General features: G+C 43.9%; 1 protein-coding gene across 1 annotated transcript; it reads left to right on the forward strand.

Moving 5' to 3' along the window:
* The first annotated feature begins 2,313 nt into the window (after window positions 1–2,313).
* On the forward strand, window positions 2,314–23,752 carry CYB5R3 (cytochrome b5 reductase 3). Its single transcript, XM_080363711.1, has 9 exons — window positions 2,314–2,354; window positions 6,936–7,067; window positions 11,788–11,860; window positions 14,367–14,473; window positions 15,815–15,944; window positions 16,955–17,038; window positions 17,176–17,261; window positions 20,282–20,381; window positions 21,979–23,752. The coding sequence occupies exons 1-9, from the start codon at window positions 2,334–2,336 to the stop codon at window positions 22,149–22,151; spliced, it is 906 nt and encodes a 301-aa protein (XP_080219837.1). The 5' UTR covers window positions 2,314–2,333; the 3' UTR covers window positions 22,152–23,752.
* The last annotated feature ends 560 nt before the right edge of the window (window positions 23,753–24,312 follow it).

Below are 24,312 nucleotides of genomic sequence, written 5' to 3' on the forward strand. Positions count from 1 at the left end.
ATGGTGCAGATCTATAGCAGGCTCAGCCCTTTCCCTGGGGAAGCCAGAGTAGGCCTTTAGGTCACATTTTGTATGTGGATATAGAGAAGACGAAAGATTCTGAGACAATGAATTTGCTGGACATCCCCACGGGAGCTTTGACTATGGCTGCCAAGCTCCACAAACTGACCAACACTGAGAAGTAGTAGAGACACAGCCTAGGCTGGCCAGTGAGAACTTAGGTCAGAGCTCACAGAGGACAGAGAGCAGGGACTTTGAGGTCTCCATGCCTCACCTGACAGATTGTCACCCACCAAGCTCTATGGTCCCTGTGCCCAGCCTGTCTCTTAGTTATCTTCCCAGTTGCCTAAGCCTCAGCCTCTCAATTGTGAAGTCCTTCTCTCTAGCCAGTGGTGTTATAATCACTCTGCTTACGCATGAGTTTCTGGTGCAGCAGCTGTCTTCAAAGAGAAAAGTAAGAGGATTACACTGTCAGGCATGTTTTTGCCATAGAAATTCCACTAATAAATAACTCAATTCCTGCATCTAAATGTCTTTACCTAGACTGTGCAATGATGCAATCTCCTTACCTTTAGGTTAGTCTGTTGACCCGTTTTAATTTACCGGTGCTAATTCCCAGTTTTAATAGGTAAACAATGGCTGACTTGTGAATGGATGAACTGCCTGGACAGTCCGCAAACCCAGAGGTCGGGAGAAAGCAAGCGCTTGAGGACACAGATGGTTCAGTATCCTTGTGTGAGCTGATAGGCTAAGGGAGGAAGTTTTCTATTGATTGACTGATTGATTGATTGATTGATTGATTCATTCATTCATTCATTTTTAGTGATAATATTAAGGCTGTCAAACATACACCTTCTTTGATTTTGTAAAGAAAAACTGTGTTTAGGAACCATCATGTTCTGTTTACTGCAATTACAATTAAAGAGCTTTGAAGCATTTCACATTTAGCACAGACACAAAGGCACATTTGCTTATTAGTCATTAATTTGTACACATCAATGTAAACCAAAATTTTAGGTGGTCTGGCAGAAACATCGTTTCTTGTTGCACAGGTCAGTTCTTGTACTTTTTGGATAAACATCACCATTAACGATTCAGGCTGGTGGCCATCACTGACATAGATGAGATAGAATCATAGAATCATTTTGGTTGGAAGAGACCCTCAAGTTCATCAAGTCCAACCGCTAACCTAACACTGCCACTAAACCATGTCCCTAAGAGCCTCATCTATACATCTTTTAAACACCTCCAGGGATGGTGACTCAACTGCTTCCCTGGGCAGCCTGTTCTAGTGCCTGATAACCCTTTTTATGAAGAAATTTTTCCTAATATGCAATCTGAACCTCCCCTGGTGCAACTTGAGGCCATTTTCCCTCGTCAATGGAGATGGAGTAGGTTCCCAGAAGGATTTTGAAGTACTAGTCCAGGGCAGCCTGGCACCCAGGCACCTTTCTCCTTACTCTGGGTGTACGCAGGTGCTGGCCCCGAAGCAGTACAAGCAGGGCATTTAAGGCTTGGGAAGTTTATTTGATATAATAATGAATTATGATGCTGACATACAGAAGACATCCTCATCTGGAAAGATAACCGACCTTCAATTGCTGGTTAGGGAAGGAAGGCCCTTTGCCTCTACCTGTGCTTCCCCCCATTGTTATTTATGCAGTTAATAAAGGGCAAAAGGGAGTTATGCGTGCGATATAACGATACCATAAGTAGGGGCTCACAGAAGCGGCAGCACCGGTGAAAATCACGCGTGTGCGTGCCCTGCGGGGGTGGGCAGGGGCACGGGAGGCAAACACCCCGGGGAAAGCGGTGAAAGCGCAACTACCGGGTTTCATTTTTTTTTCTTCGTGATTTCTCCGCCTCCCGCTGCGACCGGGAGGTCCCGCCCGGGGGCGGCCGCGCCCCGAGGCCACTTCCCCCAGCGCCGCCCCGGGTTCTCGCTACGCGAGTCCGCGGTTATCCCCCTACACAGCAGAGGCAGCGCCTCTCCCACCCCACCTCCCCCCGCCTCCTCAAGGGGAAGCGGTCCCGCCCCCTCTTCACCGGGCAACGGGCCCAGCGCCCGCGCCCCAACCTCCGGCCCCGCCCCGGGCGCAGCCGCCACCGCCCCGGGGACCTCTGCGGGGACCGGGCGCCCCCTGGCGGCCGCGCCGCGCCGCGCCCCGGTCGGCCTTAGCGGGCGCCGGCCGCGGGCCCGCGCAGAGAGGTGGTGGAGGCGGCTGGCGGCCGCCAGGGGGCGGCGGCGACTCGGCGCTGATTGGCGGGGCGAGGCGTGACGTCCCGGGGCGGCGGAGGCTGGGCGGGGCTTTCGCTGCTGTCAGGGGGCAGCGATGGGGGCGCAGCTCAGCACGGTGAGTGCGCCCGACCCCCGGGCGGCGGGGGCGGCTGGGCCGCGGGGGTCAGGCGGGCGGGCGGGCGGGCGGGAAGCTCTGCGCCTCCCGGCACGGGCGGTTCAGGTGCCGGCTGCTGTGGCGCCGCGTTGTGCCCCACTCTCTCCCCTCCCACTCCTCCCGCCAAGGCCCTGGGCGAGCTGAAGCCCCCGAGTTCAGGCCTCGAGTTCAGGCCCCGAGGCCTGGCCGCGGGCGAGGGGAGAGGCCGCACCGCCCGCCGCGGTGGCCCCAGGGCGGGCCGCCTCTGGATGCCTAGGCAGAGCGGGGGCCCCTGGGACGTGTCGGGGGGTGCGCGAGGCCCCGGCTGCCTCCCCTGCCGTGTGCGCAGCATCCGGGAGGGAAAGCGGGGGCGCCTATGTTGAGAGCCGCCAGTGACCCCCTCAGCGATGCGGTGGCTCTGGGACCTTCTCATGGCTGGCACAGACTGGGGCGTGTGTGCCAGTGTGAACACCCAGGGTTCTTGTGCATGGGGCAATGGCGCCTGTATTGGGTGCCATGGCGTGTGTGTTTTATTCTCGCAGTTCCCTGAATAGTTTTTCAGTGTCCATGCTGACAGCTTTGAAACCACCAGCCTCGCAGCTGCTGTTGTACTGGAGAGCTCTTCCGGGAATCATGCCTGCCTGGTGGGTTTACAAGTGCTATTATCTGTAGCATCCATCATTACTCTCTTTTGGCAGCTGCCTGACACAGCGTTTCTTTGCTCTGATGCACCTGCTCAAACATTTCTGGTTCTGGATTTGAGAGGAGTAGGACAGAGGTGGATGCAACATATGCTAGTTTGGGTACAGCAGCTTAAGCAGAAGAGTTTGAGGCAGATGCTGAAGCTGCAGAAGTTAAGAAATGCCTGTTCCCTTAATCCTCTCTCATAATTTTCTAAAACCAATGAGAACAATGTTTAGCTAAGGTCACTTCAAAATAGTGTTTGAATGAGGAAGTGGGGGAGGGGGGACTGGAGCTGGGGGTACAGGCTTTTTCTTGCCAAAGAAGCATTCTGTTTGTATGTTTACAGGGCAGTTTGGTGATAGAGTGTCCTGCTGTAAGCTTATGCATTTAACTTTACCTTGATCACCATGCCCTAGTGGAAAGGGCTGGCAGTCTCTATGCTATGGCTCTCTCTTTCTTGGAGCCTTTTTGTTGCCCCACAGAGGTTTGATTCCATTAATAAAAATTCCTTCTCAGTTACTTATTTTGTGATCTCTGTTAGCAAGGATTTGTGCAGCTGGAAACAGTGAGTCACCAGGTCTTCATTTAGTGGTTCCTGGCATTATGCTCAGCCAGTTGCTTGCTCTGCTGCAGCTTCCGTGATTGCAGTGCAGTTATCTACATTAATATCTTGATACACCCTGTGGTAAGAGTACATAGATAAATTTTTACCCCGAGACTTGTGTTTGTTAGTAAGGATAACTTTTTGTAATCAGCCATCAGTTCTTCCCCTTTTTTTTCTGCCCACCAGCTGATACCTTCTGAATAAGGAACTAAAATAGCTATCTGAATTAGTGAGTCTGCTCTTTCTTTCCACCTAAATCCCATGAGGCTTTTGCGCTAATTGATCATGAATAACAAATTGCCTTCCGTGAGGCTAACACTGTTTTAAAAGTATTTGTGGAAATCAAACTGTATTCTGTTCAATAGGCTCGGATCTGATGCATTGCTTCAAAAATTGATAATTATGCACATTTGGGAAAAGTGTGTTAGTATCATAGAACAGCTATGGTAGTTTTCACTTGACATCTGATGACCCAAAAATTATTTGCAGAGATGGGAGAAAGCATTTATCTTGCACACAGGTGGAGAAGATGCATTGCAAAGGTGTTATTTCAAACTCCACTCTCTTGTCTTCCTTATCATCTGTTACTGACATACATTAGTTTTGGAGTAGGGACTGAGCCCAAGTTTTTGAATTCCTGATTCAACTGCAATTTTGCTAGACCACAGCTGCGCTTTTTTGGGGGTCCATTTTAGATAGCCACATCTGTAAATGAAACTAGTTTATTTTAACGTATTAATGTCTTATTTGAAACATCATCTGCTCCAGATTCAGCTTGCTGCCTCCACTAGGTCTCATTCACCTGTTGCAGTTCTTATTTGGGAGTTTATTTGCTGCTCTGTCACTGTCTTTAGCAGCTGCCCTCTCTCACACCTTTTTTTGTGACTCAAAAGTTCTTCCTGGAGCTGCAGAAATGTTGTGGATCTGCAGGAATTAAGTAATAACATTCCTGTGAACTTAAGCTTTTTCAGGAACAACCTGCAAGGAGTTATTTCAGTATTTTCAAATAAAAGCAAAAAATGCAGTATGTGTGTGTGCATGACACGGTGTGCCTTCAAGCTGTATCCAGTGTTGATATACTTTAAGCCTTTACAGCAGCATTTCAAGAAGGGAGAGTTTGTGGTCTCTTTCAATTTCACACTTGCCACTGTTTTCTTAATAATAATAATAATAATATAGAACTTCTTTTTTTGTTGTTGTTTTAATAGCCTCCTGAGAACTGTGACACTTGCATAAATGTGCTACTAAAAGGCTAGTCAGGTCCTTTTAAAAGAAAATGAAAGTGAAAGCTAACCAGGCAGGACTTTGATCTCTTCCAAAAATTAGTTAATGCATTGTATGCAGTCTAAGACTCCAAGTATAATATTTGCTGCTTTTTTTTTTTTTTCCTTATGGACATGCTTTTTCCATCTCTTCTGTTAAAGCATTGAAAAACAAATTACAGAGTTGGGGAGGATTTCTATAAGTAGTTGTTCAGTTTATTCTCCAGTCCTAAGTCAGGACCGAATCTTTCTACTCAGGTGACTTTCTGGGCTGTTTTAGTACTTATCCAACCTCGCAAGAACAGGACTGTCCCTGGGAAGAGGCAGTAGAAATGAAGTATTGGGCTTCTAGCTGAGCACAGTCCTGGCAGGCTGTGCTTGTAGGCTGTGAGTGACCCATCTTCAGCCCTGTAGACCCACCAATGCCTGAGCATATGGCACTGGGCTAAGGAGCTGACATCTTCTTTCCATCGTGTCCACACAGCTGTGGTTGCAACAACATGGTCTCTTCTGTGCTTTCCTGGGTGCCCATTAGGTGGTGTGGTTGAGGAGCATGTCTGCATGTGGGTGTACCAAGGAGCACAGAGGCACAGTGGTGGGTGGGAAACTGGGGTGATAACCCTGGTGTCTACTCCCAGGCCTATCAGAGGGGAGCAACTAACTCATAAAGCCTTATCTCCACACATGTGCACCCAGAAGAGCACAGCGAGACACTGGCAGACAGGAGAGCCCCAGTAACCCTCAGAGAAATGAGCCCCAGCCTTTCCCAGTGCTGTCTGGGGGAGCCATTTTTCCATGGGCCAGGGTGACGCCTCTCTGCATGTGTCAGTGGGAGGCTGGCTACCCATGCAGGCTGGGGGGGCACGGAATGCAGGGAAAGAGTGTTTGGGGATTGTGGGATGTTTAGGTGAGGAACCAAAGTCAGGGACTGAGGCTATTTGGGGATGAACAAATGTGGGGAAAATAAAAAGGATAAAAGGTTAGAAAGGGCTGACCCTGCATAAACAGGCCTGCTCTATCCCCTTGTCTGTCTGTGTCCTGCAACCTGCAGTCAGTATCGTGTTCTCCTTGAATGCCACAGCTGCTTGCCTGGGGAAGGACACTGCTCTGGGTGCCCATGTCTGTGTGGAGGTGTAAGCACTAGTGCCTGGAGCCAGACTGCGGGTCGGAGAGCCTGTATGACCGTGGTGCCAGCACCCAGCTGGAGTGTGTGATGGCTAGCAAGGATCAAGCTGGGCTAGCCAGCAAGTAAGCAAAGTGGCCTGGGAGCCAGTCATGTGCATCTCTGAGCATGAGACCACCAAAGACACTGGCTGCTGTAGGGGCTGGGTGTCCTGGCCAGCTAGAAGGAGAGTGGGCTCTGTGGTCAAGTGTGAGATCTCCAGTTACTGGGGGGCCACAGCACATGTGACGATGTGCGAAGGGGCGTGTGCAACTGACCTTGTATGTCCAGATGTCAACAACTGGGGAGACTGGTTTCTGGGGACAACTGCTGCAAAGACTAAGCCACCTACTGGTTGATCCACTTTGTACACGTGTGTATGTGTATTTCCCACTAATAGACCTTCATCCTGATTGTTCAGGGAGGGGAATAGCATGAGGCAATAGGTTCTGTTTGTGTTGATCAGTGTGGCCAGCTGTGTTTGTATTTGGGCATTTGTTGTATATGTGTGTCCATGTGCGTGCCTGTGGACAAATGTGTTTAGCCTCGCTAATGGTTGGACCTGAGGGCATGGAGCTGTGGCATCCTCACTTCTGCTGAGCTTCCAGGTTTGGCAACCCACTGCCAGTCTGCCAAGTGCCTCAATGTAGGAGTAACACCAGGTATTCATAAAGCAAATTTGTATGTCACACTGGTTGGTGGTTTTTTAATACTTCCACTTCCTGCTCATATTAATACAAAGAAACACAGTTTTTTTGGTGGTCAGATTGTCATGCTACCATATTCCTTCTCACCAAAACTACTCTCTCATGTATGCACACGTGTCTAATACTCCTTCTGTGTTTCTGCAGTTGGGTCGGTTTGTGACATATCCGGTATGGTTTATCTACACCACCATTCTGAGGTTTTTCAGGAATCCACGTCCTGCAATTACTCTGAAGGATCCTGAAGTGAAGTATGCATTGAGGCTGATTGATAAGGAGGTAAGTGCATGTACAGTGCTGACCGTGACCACTCCATGGATACTGTGAAATACTTATAGCTTCTGAAATCTTGGGTAATGTTGCAGCAGCACACATACATGTATTTTAAGGAAAGGGCTGCTTTTTAAATGCTCCTTGCCTAGTATGACTGAGTTTTGCAAGGAGCTTATTTCTGAGCAAGTTAGAATGGAGAACGCTGCTTTAGAAATGACCCACCTCATAGTTTCTGTCACGTGTTTCTCTTTTTATTGAGTACATCAGCAGAAATTCCTGAATTCTGCCCCGCTAAATTGGCTATCAGACAGAAGTCATGCTGTCAGGCAGAGCAGGCAGTTTTTTCCATGGTCAGTAGCTTTCAGCATGGTATTTGTCAGAACAATGTTGATACTGATTCCTGGTTTTGGATTTATGCACTCTAATGTGTTACAGGAAGAAAGCTGTTTAAATGATGTAGTCCTGACAGCACCTGAGCTGTGTTAGCTTCTCTCTCTGTTACAAGTAGAAGCTGTTTCGTACCTTGTGGGCTGCTCAAACAAGTTTTCAGAGGAAACTCATGACCCTTTCAGGGGTGGGTCTTGCTATCAGAAATTGATGCTTAACTTGTGGAAAAGGAATGAAAGCCACAAAGGGTGAAAAGTCCAGATTTACTTTGGATAAACTCACCGTCAAAAGCATGAAGTAGAAATCTTGGCTTTTCAGGTGTGAATTCACACCTGAAGATATTTTTAGTTACGATTTTTTAAGTCAGTGAGCTAGTCAGAAAGTTATCGGAAGAGTTTGAATGAAAAGGACTTTGGACTGGAACAAAGCTTTTTTTCAGCTGTAAAGAGTGCACTGATAGCTTGGCTTTCATTTGTTCTGTTTGTTGAAGAAAATGATTACTGTCATTCTGAATCCTGGTTTTGTGGGAACCGAAAGCTTCCCCGTGGCTTGGGCTGGGTGACATTACTGTGTTTATTTCTCATGTGTACTGCAACAAGGCTATTATTATATACCCCCAATTTCTCATGAGATCTGTAGCATGTGGTTGCAGGTACAGGGTACAATCTGCCTGACCTGCAGAAGTGGAGGGAAGCTTAAGACACTGCATATATTTCTGAGAATCAAGCTACTTGCAAGTTTCTGCTGTAGTAGTTTGTAACAGAATAGAATTCACAATTAAATTATTTTTGTCTTTGTTTTCTAAATACTGATTTTCTTCTTACTCTTGTTATTTTTTAGATGCTATTTTTAAAAATTTTTATTTTGGGGTGGAGGAACAGCTCTTGCATAACCAGTTCAAATTCTGCTGCATGTGGTACCTTTATCAGCTGCAGATATTTGATTGATGTTTATAACTTTCTGCCTAAATGGGAAGTGTGCCCTGGAAACAGAAGTTAATTTGGAAAAATAATGAATTGGTACAATAAGTGCTAGTAGCTTCTAACATCCTGCCAAAAATCTGGTGCAAATACTCTGATCTTTGGTACTAAACTTCTCAACATTACTGTATCCACCTGTCTGGTAAAGATGAAATTAGTCAGAATCTTTCTGACATTGCTTCAGTTTGTAGTTTACAAGCTATTACCTTTGGAGTAGAAGAGAACTTTAATCTAAAACCACCTGTCATTCCACAAAAACATGTCAACTTGGGAAGAGAATTGCGGTGCTCGGTGTGGTTGTGGAGTCTACTCAAGACATTTATGTGGTTAGTTAGAGTTTACCTTCTATTGCAAGAGGCATTTCAGTACACTGGTTTTATGTTGCTGTGTTGCCCCTTTTACTGGCCCAGCCTAGCTGAAGACCCTCATATTTTAAAGTTTCTGCTGTTCCCATGTTGATATTTATTATTCCCTTTTAGTGACTATGAAGCTGTTGGTACCTTCACTAGAAGAGCGCCAAAATAGTTTGTGTTTAAAACAAAAAATGAGGAAATTAATTCCCTGGTTTGTGAGTAGCTGGGGGTTGTAAATTTTGACCTGACACATTTTGATGATAGAGTTGAGAGTACAGCCTTGCAGAAACTTTTCTTAGTGGCCTGTGGCCCCAGCAAAGCAATAAGAAGCTTGACCAGGAAGGGAAGTGGCAGGAACCACTCAGGCTGACTTCACAGCTAAAGAAAATGGACCTGTGATTGCAACAGAAAACTGAGTTGCATGTGCAGCAATACATGTGTGTGAAATTTCAGAAGGATTCCAAAGATACGTGTAAACAGTTTTTAGGTGTCTGCAATCTGAAGTTTGAAATGCAGTGGTCTAGAGAATGCCTAGTTTGACATATATGTATCTTTTAATGCAGCTTAGATTTTTGTGTATGAAAGCTGGAAATCGAACGCACCGTTTGGACAAGTTGTTGTGAACAGAAGCCTTTCTTCCTCTACTCACTGTCTGCCTTTTACCTACCAGCTGAAATGTTAACATCTGCCCAGATGGAGTATGCCATACCCCCCATCTGTTGAACAGAGAAATAAGGATCAGAAGGCTGCTGCATTTAACATAGGAAACAAATGTCATAATATAGTTAGATGTGCCAATTTAGCTTGTGCCTTAGGAAAGCCCACAACCTCAGGTGTTGTTTGTTGTTGTTTTTTTGTAATGGTAAGCATAATTCATTTGTTACCTTTCAGTGGCTTCAGCAGAGCACCAGCCTGCAAAAACTGTTCTCCAGCTTTGCATTTGCAGTTGTGAGTGGGGAGAACTCCTCAGCACCTGCAACTTGAGACAGAAACGCGTATTGGTAACCAGAGGCCGGGGGCTTCCAGGCAGCCAGGGCAATGCCAGATTGGCAGCGGAGATGACCCCATGCTGGAGGTGGCTTCTGCATGAGTGTCTTTAATGTAGCCTTGAGGAACAACTTGCTGACTGGCATGCTCAGTGTGTTGGACATGTAACAGAGACAAGGCGTAGGCGTGCTGATCTATGTATGAGGAATTTCTTGGGCCTGTTAGTGTTTCTCACAGTTGCCGCTTGTGGTGCTCCAAAATACTTGTGCTCAGAAACATTGGGCTAAGCTATCTCAACTTCAATTGATGATTAACTGGGAATACAGAACTTTGTTCTTTCTGCATACTGTTAAAGACAACATCTTAAGATAAAGGACACAAACTAGATTTGAAGTAGTGAAGTTGGTGCTGAAATTTTCATACAGAAACAGCAGCGGTCAGTGTGGGAGCAGCAGCATTAAGTCCACGTCAGCTGTCTTTCTTGTGGAATTTTCAATGGCAGTTACTGTTCCTGCATTGACATTAGTACAGAGGAGCCCTTTTTAGACTGCCACTCAGTTTCCTTCTTTCTTCAGCTTGTACCTTTAAATGATTTATTGTGAAGAAAATTTCATCAGTGTGACCATAACTCAAAGACTAGATCAATTCCGATGAGAAAGAAATCTGTCTCCATCAGTTACTTTAAAAACAAACAAACAAACCCCAAACAAAAAAGGGTTACAGTTTTTTATAGGATGTTGATGGAATTTTCTCTAGAAGGGATATTATGTCCCATAGGGCTTTAAAAAATAAAATCATTGCCTGAGGCATTAGGCTGTATGCTGTTTCTTTCTGTCTTTTTCTTTTCTTTTTCAATCCCACAAATGTGATCTGATTTTTATGAGATAACACATAGTATAAGAAATAACATTTTATTTACTCATTACCAAAATTTTATTCAAGGTACGACTTTCCTAGTAAAAGATTAGAATAATTATCCCAACTGCACTGTCTAAATAGTCCTAATTTTATAATAAAGTTCTTATGTAGAGTGCTCTTTTTAATTTAAATTAAGGATTAATTCAGTGTTTATGAGGATAATATTTTTAAGCCTCTTAGCATAGGAAAGGGGGCCAGGTAGCTACTTCCTAATCTTCTTGACATCCACTAGTATCTTCTGAAATAATATTCTACATTGAAATCACAGGATGTCAGGGATTGGAAGGGACCTCAAAAGATCGTCTAGTCCAATCCCCCTGCTGGAGCAGGAATGCCTAGATGAGGTTACACAGGAAGGTGTCCAGGTGGGTTTTGAATGTCTCCAGAGAAGGAGACTCTACAACCCCCCTGGGCAGCCTGTTCCAGTGCTCTGTCACCCTCACTGAGAAGAAGTTTCTTCTCAAATTTAAATGGAACCTCTTGTGTTCCAGTTTGAACCCATTGCCCCTTGTCCTACTGTTGGCTGTCACCGACAAGACCCTGCTCCATTCTCGTGACACTCACCCTTTATGTATTTGTAAACATTAATAAGGTTAGTGGTTAATTCCTCTGATTTTGAGAAATCATGGTCAGAATTTTGAACTCCTGAATATTTCCATTTTGAAAGAGAATTGAAAAACTGATTGATTTTTTTTTTTCTTTAATCTGTGGCCTTTGCAGAGAAGGCAATGAAATATTCATACCATTTAGAAAGTTATCATTTAATCTTAATCTGCATAGGAGTATCTTATTAAGTTTTGCTATTCACGTTTAAATATATATCAAAACAGTATTTGCATTTGTCTGTTTCTATTTTTACTTCTAAAATATTTTGAGATAAAGTTAAGTTTTTAGGTTTGGATGAAAAGTTGACCTCTGCAAGATTGCCATGTTCAGATGAGTTCATACTTGCATTATGCAAAAATTTCAGTTAGGATGTTGCTGTCCCCCAAATATTTAATCGTGTGGGAAGCCAGACTAGCACATTGGTTTTACAAGCAAAATCACAAACATTAAATCCCAACAGAAGAGCTGACTGTTCTTTTTATTTTCCTCTTTCAGGAAGTTAGTCATGACACAAGAAGATTTCGATTTGCTCTCCCTTCCATGGATCATGTTCTGGGTCTCCCTGTAGGTATGTTCTGTCTTTCCTTACTGAGAATCCAAGCATTGTTAATTATACTATAAGAGATCTTATGGGGATTTTTGCCCTACATTTTCCTACATTCTGAATTTCGAATGCTGTCTCTGTGGCTTTAGCTGGTGTCCTCATGCTGTGAGTCACCCAAAGGGTCTGAAATCTTATTTACTTACAGAAAGCAGACATCCAGCTTTTTTCTGTGAAGATAGTAGAAACAAACCCTGGACTTTACTTGAATTTTCCCAGTCTCAGCTCTCCAGCGTGTGTTATTCTCATGGTGCTTGATCTCTGTGGTCCCTTTCCATTCCCCAAGGCAGTGCTTTCAGATACTTTTCCTCTGACACATGTGGTTTACCAGATGATCTGCTCACTTCTGAATTTGCAGTGAGTCTCATGGAGCTTCTGAATCACCATGGGGCAGATGTTTCCTTAGGCACTGCCATGTGTCATGTTGCCTTCCATAAGAGCTTAGTGCTATTGTTTTCTACTGCTTATATAAAGAGCATTTAATTGTGACTTGTGTTTTATAGGCACTCCTGCTTTAACAACCTGTTGCAGTGATCTCTAGGTCAGGTGCTTTGTGGTAGTCCTTAGCACCTTTTTACCATTACAGTCTGTGTGTTTAGGTTCCCTCTTGTTTGGGGTACATTATTCTCTCAACCTTGTTAAGTAGCCTTGAGGGCAAAGCTAGTTTCCCTCTCTTGCCCGTAATGCACATCGAGCAGTAAGCTGTCTCACCTCTGTAATTGTTCTTGTCCTACACGCTAACAGAAAGGAAGCTGTCGGAGGTGAATTTGGCCTGCTGGATGCCACGGCTTCCTCCAGTGTTTTCATAAGGTCAGAGGAAGTCAGCAAGTTATTTCAGCATAGCCTGAGAAGGTGCATGCCTGGCCCTGCATGGTCCCAGGAACAGCATAGTCGTGTTTCCGAAGATGCTCTGCACAGGCTCACCTTCTATGGGTGACTGGGGGAGTGGTTTACTGGGCAAAACTTGGGAAGTAAAGAGAGCCGAAAGCTGGTGAGAGTGCTAAAAGCAGCTGGGAGCAGGAGGCTTGGCAGCCATGGGACAGATAGTGGTGTTCATTCTGCATGTTAGTCCAGCACCAGCATTTTGCTTTTACCACCAGTTGGAGCGTTACAGGAAAAAATGTGATTCATGCTGAGGGAGAGCGCAATTGTGTATAGACTCGCACAGAGGCTTCCAGCTGCTGCTGTCCTGACAGGGTGGGGTAAAGCTCTAACCAGTGTAAGCATAAGGCATGTTTTCCCTTTGGGAGGAGCACCTTTTTTTTGGATTTGTACCAATTCTTGTGAGATGGGCTCCAACAGCAGTCCTGTCTGTCCAGGTTTACAGACTGCAGTGGTTAACCTTGGGTCTCTTCCTGGAGGAGGGGATGGCAAGGTCACCCACCCCTTGCCTGGAGGAGCAACAGGTGGCTGCTGCTGCAGCTCTCTCCATGTCTTCTCTAGCTGGAAGTACATGTGCTATCACGTGTGTGTAGGCTTTGCTGAGAGGGTTATTTGCATCACCCCTACATTACATCCATGTGCAGCTTGAAATGAGTTATGGTTGCTTCGTTCCCAAGTCACCAGGTAGCACAGCTTCCTTCACCCACTGGTTTGCCTCACTGGCCCTCCAGCTTGGCAAACCAGCTCCCGGTAAAAGCTCCTTTTTGTGTTCCCAAAACAGGCAGAGGAGCTATGTTGTCTTTGGAGAGCTGCATTCATCTTAACAGATATAGTAGGTTCTGTTGACCTAGTGGTGACAAAATAATGAAAAACAAATCCCCCCGTGCACAGTCTTCCCTTGGGTCTTTTCAGGGTGTTGGAATTTTATAGGAAAGCCTTTGAAATGAGTTAATTCTAGGATTTTTTCATCAAAAACATAGACCTTGGGAAAAGAAACTATTGTAGAGAGTTCAGTGAATATGTGACATTGAAATGTGATCCCTACGTTCACAAATGTTAAGCTGGAGAAACAGCAGGGTTAGAAAGGTGCTTTATGTCTAGGCATAATGGCAGCTAGAAGACCTCTTGGTAGACATGGGCGATTTGTGGTCAAAGTAAGAACAATTGTAACTGAAGTATAACAGTTTATAACTAACATGTTAATAAAGAAGTGTGAACAGCACTTGACAGTTTTCCCCTCCTTTGTAATTTTTGCTTGGCTGTACAAGAGAGGTATATCACATCTTTGCAAGATGTCATGTACAAGTATGGCTTTGGTAAATGTAAATGCATGAAGCTATCAGAACAGATATGATTTACACTTAGAGTTAGCAGCTGAGTTGTCTGCCCTTCCAGGTAGAATCTGTGCATGGTCAACAATACTGACAAGGTGTTACAGTCTCAGGAAAATGAGAGAGGAAGAAGTGGTGCCACAAAACCAAGGTAGTCAGGAGAACTTTGGGACTGGGTTTGCAGTCAATGCTAACTCAGTACATCCACTGAAAGAAAGATCTTCTGAAAGCAAACGTCTTTTTTTCTTCCCTGTGTACAGGACAGCACATCTACCTGTCTGCACGGATTGATGGGGCTCTGGTTGTTAGACCTTACACTCCAGTTTCCAGTGATGATGACAAGGGCTATGTGGATCTTGTTGCCAAGGTGAGAATGTCATGCTCTTTCACTAGGCCGGGCAACTTCTGAGCCCACTTTTATACTTGCAGCGCTACATGAAGTCTGATATGTTGGCTGCTGTTCAGGTGTGTGCCACTGCCAACTTCCACTGTTGTAACAAGTGATCTGCAATTATTAATACCTACAATCCATATGGCATTTTGCAAGTACTTCCTTAGTGTGTCTCATGAGGTGCTCTGTAATTTTCTGTATTTGCATACTGCAATTTTCCAAAGTCTGTGTAGACCTGTAGATGTTCACACACCTTTTTAATCCTTCTGAAACAAGGAATCAACCTTGCCTGGACTGTCAGCTTCTTCTGAAGCTCATGTAATATGGTCATTATGATCATTAAGAGTGGTGATTGTTATCGTTACTGATCTAGACGGTGTGATTGATTTACTTGGCAAGAATGTGATTATGAGTCTTGTGATAATGTTCTTTTGTTTTGCCTCTTAGTAGCTAGACTAAGCAAATGTATTTAAAGCAGACAGGAATTAAAAACCTGAATATCTGCATTGGAATTCCTCTTAGCATTTTACTCTTCAGTTTTTTTCTTCTTTACAATTCATAACACTTCATTTATTGTTAAACTAGATGTGAATTTGCCTTTTTCTACCTACTTATCTTCATGCACATGACTTTGCACCCTGAAAACATGACAAAGGAAAATGTAAATCTTTGACTCCGCTAGGAATGTTTCACAAAACACATCCTTCCCAGTGTGGCTCTCCATGCATGTAAACAATGCTGTTCTTTTAAAAGCGTAGCTGGTCTCAGCTTGAGCTTTTTCTCAGCCATGTGAATTAAAACAAAAAAAGCAGCACGGTTCCAGTAATGCAACTACACCCAGTGATACCTGATGTTGAATGGTTGAATATTCAAATAGTTGTTATCTACTTTTTTGTTACTCGAAGATGCAAACAGTTGGCACCCCAAGAAGAAGGTTTGGGTATATCCCTTTGCAACTGAGCTGTCAGGGGTCTTTTTCAGAAGTGTATCTGTTTGAAATCACAGTGGCTTTTTTTGTTTGTTTGCTTTTGTTTTGAACTTGAGTGTAAATCGTGTGGATTATTTAGAGAGATTTTCTATGTTACAGAAATATAATGGAAAACTTGCCAGTCTCTGTCCAATTTGATCAAAATCAAGGCAAGAGTGGCATTTTAATATTGATCAGAAAGCTCAGTGCTTCTCTTATTGTCAGTCAAATCTGCATTGATAGTATTTCTTTGTGTTCTTTGAATGAGGACTATGGGTACCTACATACTTGAAGGGCAAATGCTTATCTTTGAACTCTGAGGTTAAATGCTTCATTGTTATTTTTAACAGATCTACTTTAGAGGTGTCCATCCGAAGTTTCCTGATGGAGGGAAGATGTCTCAATACTTAGACAGCCTGAAAATAGGGGATACTATTGACTTCAGAGGACCAAATGGCCTACTTGTCTACAAAGGAAAAGGCAAGACAGATGCAGAAGAAAAAATTTATCCAGAGTAAACAATACAGGAAAAACATTATCAAATAGTAGTAAGACAAGTCACAGTTTTTTTCCAGCTGGGTTCGGGTCTTTCTCTGCATGAAAGAAATTGTTAGTGTCTTAATTCAGTCAGTGGCCATCCTGAGGGAGAATGTTATATGATTATAGAAGTGCTTGTTATTGATACTATTCTCAAACAAAGAGATTCTCCCCCTGCTTATATGGACAAAGTTTGTACACTGATAAAAACACTTGGTATTTGCACTGTCTAATGGTAATTTCCCAAGTGAAAATTAACTTCATCAGTAGGAAGTTCTTTTATGCCAATGTAAATACCTCTCTTTGGCATAGTGCAGCCACCAATGTGTCACAAAAAACCTTCTGGCAGTTTTGTGAGCAGCAGAACTCAGACATGTGGTTTTCCAGAGCTTTGTGCATTCTGTTCATGTTATCCTGGATGAAGAGAGGTGTGAATACAGCAAATACAACATTTTGAGCAGTTTCAAACTCTTTGTCAGACTGGGCTAAAACTGGCAAATCAGCTCGAAAAAAGGAGATAAATGTACAAAAAAAATATACCCTGCATATTACAGTTTTTCCCTTAAAATAATCTGCATGGGGTAAATAACTCTCTGAGCAGATTAACTCCTTTATGTAGAACTGTTTCCAGAATCTGGGCCTCTGAATATCACTGGGGCTGTGGGACATGAGCAAATAGAAATACAAGTAGTGATGGCTTGATGCTATGGTCAGAAGTATAATAATAACCTGTGTCGGTGTCTGATGTTACCATCACATATCTTACAAGCTGTAATCATCTTTCAGCATTTGTTTTAATATGTGAAGTCTTCACCTTTGTCTGTGTCCTGCTCTTGCTTTATGAAGGGGGGACAGGGCTGAGACAAAGTCAATTAGCTGAACATGCTGGGAAGGCATAATAGGCCTTTTATCCTGCTGTCTTCACTGTTTTCCATCTCTCTCTCTCTTTTCAGGCGAGTTTGCTATTCGACCTGAAAAGAAAGCCGAACCTGTTACTAAGAAAGTGAAATATGTGGGGATGATTGCAGGTGGGACTGGTACGTATATATAAAGATTCATCCTTGGTTTCTGACAGCTGGTAGATGTGTTTGTTCATATTTTCTCTCACATGCCCACTTGCACTTCCTTTTATTCCGTTGCATTCTTGCACCATTGACCTGCCTTTCTCTTTCAGGAATAACACCTATGCTACAGATCATTCGAGCAATCATAAAAGACAAAAATGACCCTACCACTTGTCAGCTGCTGTTTGCTAATCAGGTAATTCTGTCCTTTTTTCTGTTTATAAAGTTTTACTTAACTAACAATACTCCACTCAGCAAATGAAATTCTTGCTGAGAAATCCTGGTGCAGAAATACAAACCCTGAGGGGAGAAGCGAACTGAAATGTTGACAACTTCCCATATAAAATGAACTACAACGAATTGCTTTTTAGTGTTACTATGGAAATGCTACTTTCCTCCTAGCTAACACTCAACACTTCCTTTCCTGTGCCTCATTGCTCTGTTTCTAATCCAGTTTATAAATGTTTTAAAACTCTGCATTCCTTTGTGCAAGTAGTTAATGTTTTGGGCAGACTTTCGGGGTTTTCTTTTGTACTGGAAACATGAAAGTGGTGGACATCTGTCTCTTTCAGCAACTGTAGCTCCACAGCTTCGCAGCAGGGTTTGTATGTGGAATCTTTGTGTTTAAGAATAGCTTAGGTGAGGTTAAATTAATATTGATCTCCAGCAACTCCCTCAGCTACTGAGCTGTGATTCTGTATAGCTGTCTCTTTTCATTTCCATTCTCTCTGTCAGTTCTTCATGCATTTTGGTTGCTCTTTGAGATGTATCGTTCTGCCGTGCTGGACAAAGGGAAGATCTCTCATCCATGGAATCCTTGTGACAGGTTTCTTGGATGACCAGGCAACCCAAATGGTGGTGTGCTGCTGAACTGCAACACCCCGTGTTTGCCTGATATTCTTCTGGTGTTAATCCTTTTGCTTTTAAATTTCTCCATCATAATGAATATTTGCTTCTGGATTACGAGCCATTATTTTTTGTGAACCTCACTTCATGCCTGTGTTTTTTAGCCTCTGATATTCAGTGTGTCCTCATTTCTTTTGTACTATATCTGAATCATAAACCAAGATTTTTCTACCCAGAAGCTATCATCCAGGTGCCAACAGATGCCACATTCTGATGCTTTATTGCAACAAAACCCCTTGAAGAGCCCTGCCAGTGCCTTCTGGTGCTGGCTGGTGTGGCTGCAGCAGCTGGTCCCTGCTGAACCTTAGAGGTTGGCATAAAGTGCAGTTGGTATCAGGGCAGGAGGGCCAGGATTTGCTGTGAGTAATACAGAATGACTAATACATGACTAGAGCTGCTTTAGCACCCTAGAAAATCTACTGCTTCCTGCAAGGGGAACAGTTGCCTGCATATTAGCAACAGCCTATGTAAACATAAATCATTGGCTTTAAAGAGTCCTTGTATCTGGTAACCACACAAACATAAAGCAGCCTCATGACAAATGGTCAGTCAGGAAAGCCTGCAGACTAATGAAGTGGGCCCATGCGGACCTCATGAGTTTCAACAAGGCCAAGTGCAAGATCCTGCACCTGGGTCAGAGCAGCCCCCGGTATCAATACAGGCTGGGGGATGAAGGGACTGAGAGCAGCCCTGCGGAGAAGGACTTGGGGGTTCTGGTGGATGAAGCATTGGACATGAGCTGGCAATGTGCGCTTGCGGCCCAGAAAGCAAATCGTATCTTGGGCTGCATCAAAAGAAGTGTGGCCAGCAGGTCGGGGGAGATGATTCCGCCCCTCTGCTCTGCTCTGGTGAGACCCACCTGGAGTCCTGCACCCAGCTCTGGAGCTCTCAGCACAGGAAAGACATGGACCTGTTGGAGAGGGGCCAGAGGAGGGACACAAAAATGATCAGAGGGCTGGAACAGCTCTGCTGTGAGGACAGGCTGAGAGAGTTGGGGTTGTTCAGCCTAGAGAAGAGAAGGCTCCGGGGAGACCTTATTGTGGCCTTTCAGTACTGAAAAGGGGCCTGTAAGAAAGACGGGGACAGACTTTTTAGCAGGGCCTGTTGCAACAGGACAAGGGGGGCGATGGTTTTAAACTAAAAGAGGGGAGATTCAGGCCAAACATGAGGAAGAAATTTTTTACAGTGAGGGTGGTGAAACACTGGCCCAGGTTGCCCAGAGAGGCGATAGATGCCCCATCCCTGGAGACATTCCAGGCCAGGCTGGACGGGGCTCTGAGCAACCTGATCTAGTTGAAGATGTCCCTGCTCATTGCAGGGGGGTTGGCCTACATGAGCTTTGAAAGTCCCTTCCAACCCAAACTATTCTGTGATTCTTTCAGTGTGTGTTTTGCTGATGTTTTATTTTGGCCCCTCTGAAAGAGTTGTGTTGGATTACAGGTGACAGTGTATGTGGGCTTGTATTATGCTTCTGCCTCCCATGCTTTGCATTGGTCAGACCCAGTAATAGCTTTTCTGGAACACATGCAATTGCATATTCAGAAATAGGCACCTTCTCAGCAATAGTTGCTGACACATTCCTCCTTAGTCCCACAGGTACAGACAGAGTGATGTCCTCAGTGCCAGATTATTAAGGCTGCAGAGGATGGTACCACTTTTAGTCTCTGCCCTCTTCCCTCTTTCACAAACTTCAGCTGCTCTGACAGGAACAAGGCTTTTGTTTGGCCTTCGGTGACATTGCATCAGGGAGGAGCAGAACTTGATACCTTCAGTGGTGTTTGTTGTTCCAACCAGAACTCAATGTTCTTTTGGTTATTTGTTCTATATCCTGTTCAGAAACCAAGAAATTGCCATATGGCAATGCTGATGGAATTTGGAGTGGCAAAGGTGAAAAACCTGGCATTTTTCTGACTGAACGGCACAGCATGGGGTAGGGAGATACTTGTGTGCAGTCGTGGTTAGTTTTTTGATGAAAGTTGCTTTTGTAATAGGAGTGCTAAAACAGGTCTTTACTCTTCTGATGCTACCCCTGATCCCCTGGACAATCGAAGGTCCTGTGTTTTGATACGGGTTTTGCTTAATTTTTTACGGGGAAGGCATTGCATGGTCAGGGTTTGGGAAAGTTATGAAGCTTTTTATTAGCTGTGCCACAGGATAGTCATGCAAATAACTATTTGCTCTCTTCAGCCTGTAAAATGGAGTTGAATAATGTGTTCCATCTCACAGGGCTGCAGAGTACATACTGCTCTGTGGTCATCTGAGGGCTGCACTCACACGCAGAGCGTAATCATTGTTTTCCTTATCCTGCAGACGGAGAAGGATATCCTGTTACGTTCCGAGCTGGAGGAGATCCAAGTTCAGAATCCCGGTCGCTTTAAGTGTTGGTACACACTGGATAGACCACCTGAAAGTAAGGCCTAACATGCTACTTCCACTGAAGCTTAAGTTATGCATATTAATGCGTGTGTTTGACAGGAAGCAGGCTACATCATATGCATATTTCTGGGTTCCTTTCTTCCTTAATGAATCCTGTCTGAATGCATCCATTAGCATCATTCTTCATCATTCACAGCGTGATGCACAGAAACAGATATAATCAGGCAGTGTTTCCAAACTACAAAGCTTACCTCAGGTGAATGGTAGCACAGTGTTCTCCCATGGCCACACCTGAATATTTACTATTATTTACTCTGGAAGACGACCTTCTTTTCTCCTTCCCCACAGACACAAATATAACATGTTATCTTACTGTCTCATGATCAGAGCACACGTGAGGGCAGCTGCGGTGGGAGAGTCACAGGCTCTCTGTCTCATGGAGATGTGGCCAAGTGCAGACTCCTCCCTGGCTGTCCATGTGTGGCAGTCCGTGGTAGCTGATCTGCTCTCTAGAAAATGGAATTGCCTCTGTATTAACAGTGTTTCTCAATGGAAATATGTCCCAGCTTGGTGCAGTCAAGTTGTTAAAATAATGTGATGTGGCTGGCTGGTCTAGGTGAGAGGATGAGCTGCCTGCATGTGCCTCCCTCAGCCGTGCATGTTTCAGGAAGAAAAGGCTGAATTGTTACTGCTGTTGTGGAAAAGACTAAATAGTTTCCATGTCATTCCTTGTCGTTTTCCTTTCTCACCATTCCTTGCCATGCCCATCCACATCAGGATCGATTCTTACTCCTATTCAGCAGTAGTTTGAGGCAGAAAAGGACAAGCCATGTGCCTTTTCGTACCTTGTGACCAAGAATACATGTCCCCTAGGGTAGTGAAGAGGGTCTTGCTGTCCTCACAGTCTGTTGCTGTTATGTCATTTTCTGCAGTTTGTGTTCTTCTGGAATTTCTGAGGCAGCTTAGGTTTGGGTATAATCACTGTTCCTCTTCTTTGATATTTGTGATTGGTGAACAGATCTTAGCAGTTGTGATGAAAGTTCCTCCTTAGACCCCCGTCAATACCATTCTGCAGACTTTCACTACCATACCTGAAACCAGACCAAAACTGGAAGCTTTTCGATAGCCTGTGGGAGTCTTACTGTGCTCAAAGGTTTGGGTCAGCAGCTTTTTCTGCATGCAGAGCATGTGATGGGTAAAACTGAATCCTAGTATTAACTAATTAGCACCGTGAATGTTCTTACTAGGAACGACTTCCTCAGCTAGATTCTCCCTAGTGATCTTGTGAACAGCGGGGTAAGGAGGGTGGATGTTGTTATTTCACAGTGCTGAAGCTGAGATTCACATTTTATTCACAGCTCTGCTGGAGACTTCCTGGGGGCTTTTTGTAGGCTCTATTTAATGTTAGCCCTTGTTTTCTCCATACATCAGTTTTGCATCTTAAAAGCAGAGGTGGCAGATTTTCTGTGTAGCGTAAGTGTTTTGAGGCTACTAATGCGAGGGGAGTGTACAAATGCTACAGTTCAGAATGTTACTAAAAATCCCCAAACCCTCACACTTCATTCTAAAATGACTCGTATCTGTGTTTTCCTCCTTTTTTCCTCATTCCCCTACTTCCATTTTTGTAACAGGTTGGGAGTACAGCCAAGGGTTTGTGAACCAAGAGATGATCAGAGACCACCTGCCCCCACCTCAAGATGACATTCTGATCCTCATGTGTGGACCTCCTCCCATGATCCAGTACGCTTGCATTCCCAATCTGGACAAATTGGGCTACACCAAGGACATGAGGTTCTCCTTCTAAAGACGGCTGGTCATTCAGTGATCTTGTGTAGAAGGGAAGAAGAACATTTAATGGGGAACAGAGAAGTGTTACAGAGATGGCTGATGCACAGTGCTGGGGAGCTACATTTACATTAAAGATGCTTAATTTTTTTTCTGAATCTCTGGCAAGTAAGACACTTAAGCTTAACTGTACTAAAACTCTACTTTGTGTAGCAACTGTGTTGTGGAAAGGTAGTGATGCCTGCTGCTCAGCTCCTTGCCACATTTGTCTTATAGAAGGATTGTACTCCATCTCAGGGGAGGACAGTAGAGCTGCTTAGGGCAGTAAACAATCATATACAGTGTTCTTAGCGCTGTAATCAAGTGGCAGTAATATCCTACTTCCTAACGCTGTGCATACCCAGTATTTTATTTGGTATGAAGTATGAAAACATATAGACTGTGCTGGATTTTTCACCTCGCTTATGCCAAAATTGTAATCCTTACAGAGCTTTTACAGCATGGGGGCCAGGAGTGTTTGCCTTGTACACATAATCTTTGCAACATCAGAAGCTTAAAGATGATTGTTCAGTTGAAGGGTGACAATTAACCATTTCTGAGTGAAGTTCTTTAAGCTGCCTTGTTAATCGAAACAGAGGGGTAGGCAGCAATACAAAATTTGTTTCCTTTGTATTTTGGAATAGTGTATCTTAAATGCAAGCACTTTTCTGGCTGGTCACCCTTTTCTTCCCTGGGCAATTAAAGAAACTACAAAAAGCAGGTGGCTTTGTGCACTGTTCCGCAAATAGCTGGAATTTTTTGCTTGGATGTGTGTGGGATAATGGAAAAAAACCCAACCCAACAACTTTTGTATTGACTTTTAAATAGCAGATGGTGCCATGGACGTACAAAAGAAGTTGTTTTGTATGTCCTGTGCAGTGAAAAAAAATGCTGTGTGAAAACTGGATCAAGTGTCAGTTTCTTGTTTCCCAGGGATGGATTTGGAACGAAGGAGCTCAGGTTTCCTTGCTGGTGGAAGGGGGTTCAGCAGGGCGCCCCGTTTTGGATGGGCTGCCTGTACACGCGGGGGACTCACTTGCGTCTCTTCCTCAGGCAAAGCCCCAAAGGGCTTTGCTTGGTAAGGGTGCATGGGAACAGCCTTAAGCCACCAAAGTGACAGCGAATGTAAATGTCCCCCTGAATCTAAAACTGTTTCTTAGATGCTGTTTACTGTAGCTACCGAAGGTCTTTTTTTTAAATATACCTTTTTTTTGTTTTTTACAGCAGCCTTTTACCTATTCTTTAATAAACTTGTGTGCTCAACCTTCTGCTTCTAAACAACAGAGATGCTGCTGAGATTAGAGTTGTCCTCCAAGGAATCTATGAAACTAAAAATCTTGTTCTGGTGATGAAATCAGAGTGACCGAAATGATGTTTAGTCATATATGAAGTAATGTGGATGCTAGTCAGCTACAGGTGTCACGTATGATACCATTCTTTAAAGATTTGGGAAGCTATTTGAGGTTATAGCTTACCATGTTTTCTTTGTGCCTGTACAGCAAATGGGTACCGAGCACTTAAAAGGTTAATTTCCAGCATGAATTAAAAGTACTAAAAGGTACTCCAGTTAATTTAAGGCACCTCAAATGGATAATACTGTTATTAACTTAATTAATTAGACGCTTGCCTCTGAAGTCTTGCATTTGTGATGTGTGCTTCTGAAACTTTTTTCTTTAATACCATGCTCCAAAGTTCAAATAATACTCAAGGAAGTTTCAATCCCTTTTGCAAGAAGCAAAAAGAGAAATATGAGAGAAATTATCTTGCTGCTGGTTTATATCACTGTGGGATCTGCATAGTTGTTCTTTTTTTTTCATTATTGTATTTAATGAAGTTTTTCTTGTACAAAAAAAACCAAACAACTAGCTGGTTCTGCATCAACTATTTTGTGTTGCTTACTCTGCTTATTCAGTTGGTGCTTTTTTGCTGTGTAAGACATAAAGTATCTTGCAGGTGATTCACTGGTGTGTCACTGAGCAAAAGACAAACAACTGTAAAACACTCTATAAAGTGAAAATTAAAAACAAACATATGAAAGCCTGTGAGATTTGTTTTCCAAAGTGCTTATCTCTTTTCTTTGAGTTTGGTGAAAACTGCTGTATTTTGATTTTGAGTCAAAGAGTAACATTCTCAGTTTTTCT

The sequence above is a fragment of the Nesoenas mayeri genome (genome assembly GCF_963082525.1).
Source record: "Nesoenas mayeri genome assembly, chromosome: 1".
Lineage (NCBI taxonomy): Eukaryota > Metazoa > Chordata > Aves > Columbiformes > Columbidae > Nesoenas > Nesoenas mayeri.

Coding starts and splice junctions, on each gene's coding strand:
- CYB5R3 (XM_080363711.1), top strand. CDS start 2,334: ATGGGGGCGCAGCTCAGCACG. Junction 15,945..16,954: donor ACTTGTCTACAAAGGAAAAG/GCAAGACAGATG, acceptor CTCTCTTTTCAG/GCGAGTTTGCTATTCGACCT. Junction 20,382..21,978: donor ACTGGATAGACCACCTGAAA/GTAAGGCCTAAC, acceptor TTTTTGTAACAG/GTTGGGAGTACAGCCAAGGG.